The sequence below is a fragment of the Oncorhynchus masou genome, chromosome 5 (genome assembly GCF_036934945.1).
Source record: "Oncorhynchus masou masou isolate Uvic2021 chromosome 5, UVic_Omas_1.1, whole genome shotgun sequence".
Taxonomy (NCBI): domain Eukaryota; kingdom Metazoa; phylum Chordata; class Actinopteri; order Salmoniformes; family Salmonidae; genus Oncorhynchus; species Oncorhynchus masou.
The window spans coordinates 81,978,101-81,981,240 of NC_088216.1; the positions used below are offsets into that span (position 1 = coordinate 81,978,101).

At 62.0% G+C, this 3,140-nt stretch overlaps 1 protein-coding gene across 1 annotated transcript in view; it reads right to left on the reverse strand.

Moving 5' to 3' along the window:
• Window positions 1-227: 227 nt before the first annotated feature.
• Window positions 228-3,140, reverse strand: part of LOC135530046 (uncharacterized) — a 12,824-nt gene continuing 9,911 nt past the window's right edge. Inside the window, exons 2-4 of the mRNA XM_064958441.1 lie at window positions 2,433-3,125; window positions 1,101-2,394; window positions 228-955 (exon numbers count right to left, since the gene is read on the reverse strand). Coding sequence (XP_064814513.1) covers window positions 228-955; window positions 1,101-2,394; window positions 2,433-3,125 — 2,715 coding nt within the window. The remainder of the gene's footprint in view (window positions 956-1,100; window positions 2,395-2,432; window positions 3,126-3,140) is intronic.

Below are 3,140 nucleotides of genomic sequence, written 5' to 3' on the forward strand. Positions count from 1 at the left end.
AGGAAGTAAGGACTGTTTCATTGGTCTTACTTTGTTAGTGGGACATCACACTGTCTGTTGCATCCTGAGGCAGGAAAGGACTGGAGAAGGTCGAGGGCCTGTGGGCCTGGATAAAGTAAGGGCTGGGGGGCAGGGGGAAGTAGGACTGGGGGAAGTAGCTCTGAGGGAAGTAGGTCTAGGGGACTGGGGGACGTAGGACTGGGGAAGTAGCTCTGAGGGAAGTAGGTCTAGGGGACTGGGGGAAGTAGGACTGGGGGAAGTGGGGGGAAGTCTAGGGGACTGGGGGAAGTAGGACTGGGGGAAGTAGCTCTGAGGGAAGTAGGTCTAGGGGACTGGGGAAGTAGGACTGGGGGAAGTAGGACTGGGGGAAGTAGGACTGGGGGACTGGGGAAGTAGGACTGGGGGAAGTAGGTCTGGGGGAAGTAGGTCTGGGGGACTGGGGGAAGTAGGACTGGGGGAAGTAGGACTGGGGGACTGGGGAAGTAGGACTGGGGGTAGCTGGGGAAGTAGGACTGGGGGAAGTAGGACTGGGGGGCTGGGGGAAGTAGGACTGGGGGAAGTAGGACTGGGGGACTGGGGGAAGTAGGACTGGGGGAAGTAGGACTGGGGGACTGGGGGAAGTAGGACTGGGGGAAGTAGGACTGGGGGACTGGGGGAAGTAGGACTGGGGGCCTGGGGAAGTAGGACTGGGGGAAGTAGGACTGGGGGAAGTAGGACTGGGGAAGTAGGACTGGGGGCTGGGGAAGTAGGACTGGGGGGCTAGGACTGGGGACTGGGGAAGTAGGACTGGGGAAGTAGGACTGGGGGAAGTAGGACTGGGGGACTGGGACTGGAGGACTGGGGGACTGGAGGAAGTAGGACTGGGGGTAGGACTGGGGGAAGTAGGACTGGGGGACTGGGGGAAGTAGGACTGGGGGACTGGGGGAAGTAGGACTGGGGAAGTAGGACTGGGGGACTGGGGGAAGTAGGACTGGGGGAAGTAGGACTGGGGGAAGTAGGACTGGGGGAAGTAGGACTGGGGGACTGGGGGAAGTAGGACTGGGGGAAGTAGGACTGGGGGACTGGGGGAAGTAGGACTGGGGGACTGGGGGAAGTAGGACTGGGGGACTGGGGGAAGTAGGACTGGGGGACTGGGGGAAGTAGGACTGGGGGAAGTAGGACTGTGGAAGTAGGACTGGGGGAAGTAGGCCTGTGGGGCAGGGGGAAGTAGGACTGGGGGAAGTAGGACTGGGGGTAGGCCTGGGGGAAGTAGGCCTGTGGGTGCAGGGGGAAGTAGGACTGGGGGAAGTAGGACTGGGGAAGTAGGCCTGGGGGAAGGTGGACTGGGGGACTGGGGGAAGTAGGACTGGGGGACTGGGGGAAGTAGGACTGGGGGTAGGACTGGGGGAAGTAGGACTGGGGAAGTAGGACTGGGGGAAGTAGGACTGGGGGACTGGGGGAAGTAGGACTGGGGGGCTGGGGGAAGTAGGACTGGGGGTGCACTGGGGGAAGTAGGACTGGGGGAAGTAGGACTGGGGGGCTGGGGGAAGTAGGACTGGGGGCTGGGGGAAGTAGGACTGGGGGACTGGGGGAAGTAGGACTGGGGGAAGTAGGCTGGGGGATGTGGGTGCAGGGGGAAGTAGGACCTGGGGGAAGTAGGACTGGGGAAGTAGGACTGGGGTAGTAGGACTGGGGGAAGTAGGACTGGGGGAAGTAGGACTGTGGGTACAGGGGGGAAGTAGGACTGGGGGACTGGGGGAAGTAGGCCTGTGGGTAGGACTGGGGGAAGTAGGACTGGGGGTGGACTGGGGAAGTAGGACTGGGGGAAGTAGGACTGGGGGCTGGGGGAAGTAGGACTGTGGGTGGACTGGGGGAAGTAGGACTGGGGGAAGTAGGACTGTGGGTAGGACTGGGGGAAGTAGGACTGGGGGACTGGGGGAAGTAGGACTGTGGGAAGTAGGACTGGGGGAAGTAGGACTGGGGGAAGTAGGACTGTGGGTAGGACTGGGGGAAGTAGGACTGTGGGTGCAGGGGGAAGTAGGACTGGGGGAAGTAGGCCTGTGGGTGCAGGGGGAAGTAGGACTGGGGGAAGTAGGACTGTGGGTGCAGGGGGAAGTAGGACTGGGGGAAGTAGGACTGGGGGAAGTTGGCCTGGGGAAGTAGGACTGGAGGAAGTAGGCCTGGGGTACTGGGGGAAGTAGGCCTGTTGGTGCAGGGGGAAGTAGGACTGGGGAAGTAGGCCTGGGGGAAGTAGACCTGTGGGTGCAGGGGGAAGTAGGACTGGGGGAAGTAGGACTGGGGGAAGTAGGACTGGAGGAAGTAGGACTGGGGGACTGGGGAAGTAGGCCTGGGGAAGTAGGCCTGTTGGTGCAGGGGGAAGTAGGACTGGGGGAAGTTGGCCTGGGGGAAGTAGGCCTGTGGGTGCAGGGGAAGTAGGACTGGGGGAAGCAGGCCTGTGGGTGCAGGGGAAAGTAGGACTGGGGGAAGTAGGACTGTGGGTGCAGGGGGAAGTAGGACTGTGGGTACAGGGGGAAGTAGGACTGTGGGAAGTAGGCCTGTGGGTGCAGGGGGAAGTAGGACTGTGGGTACAGGGAGAAGTAGGACTGGGGGAAGTTGGCCTGTGGGTGCTGGGGGAAGTAGGCCTGTGGGTGCAGGGGGAAGTAGTACTGTGGGAAGTAGGCCTGTGGGTGCAGGGGGAAGTAGGCCTGTGGGTGCAGGGGGAAGTAGGCCTGTGGGTGCAGGGGAAAGTAGGCCTGTGGGTGCAGGGGAAAGTAGGCCTGTGGGTGCAGGGGAAAGTAGGCCTGTGGGTGCAGGGGGAAGTAGGCCTGTGGGTGCAGGGGAAAGTAGGCCTGGGGGAAGGTGGCCTGGGGAAGTAGGCCTGGGGTGCTGGGGGAAGTAGGCCTGTGGGTGCAGGGGAAAGTAGGACTGTGGGAAGTAGGACTGTGGGAAGTAGGACTGTGGGTGCAGGGGGAAGTAGGACTGGGGGAAGTTGGCCTGTGGGTACAGGGGGAAGTAGGACTGGGGGAAGTTGGACTGTGGGTGCAGGGGGAAGTAGGACTGGGGTACAGGGGGAAGTAGGACTGGGGGAAGTTGGCCTGTGGGTACAGGGGGAAGTAGTACTGTGGGAAGTACTGTGGGAAGTAGGCCTGTGGGTGCAGGGG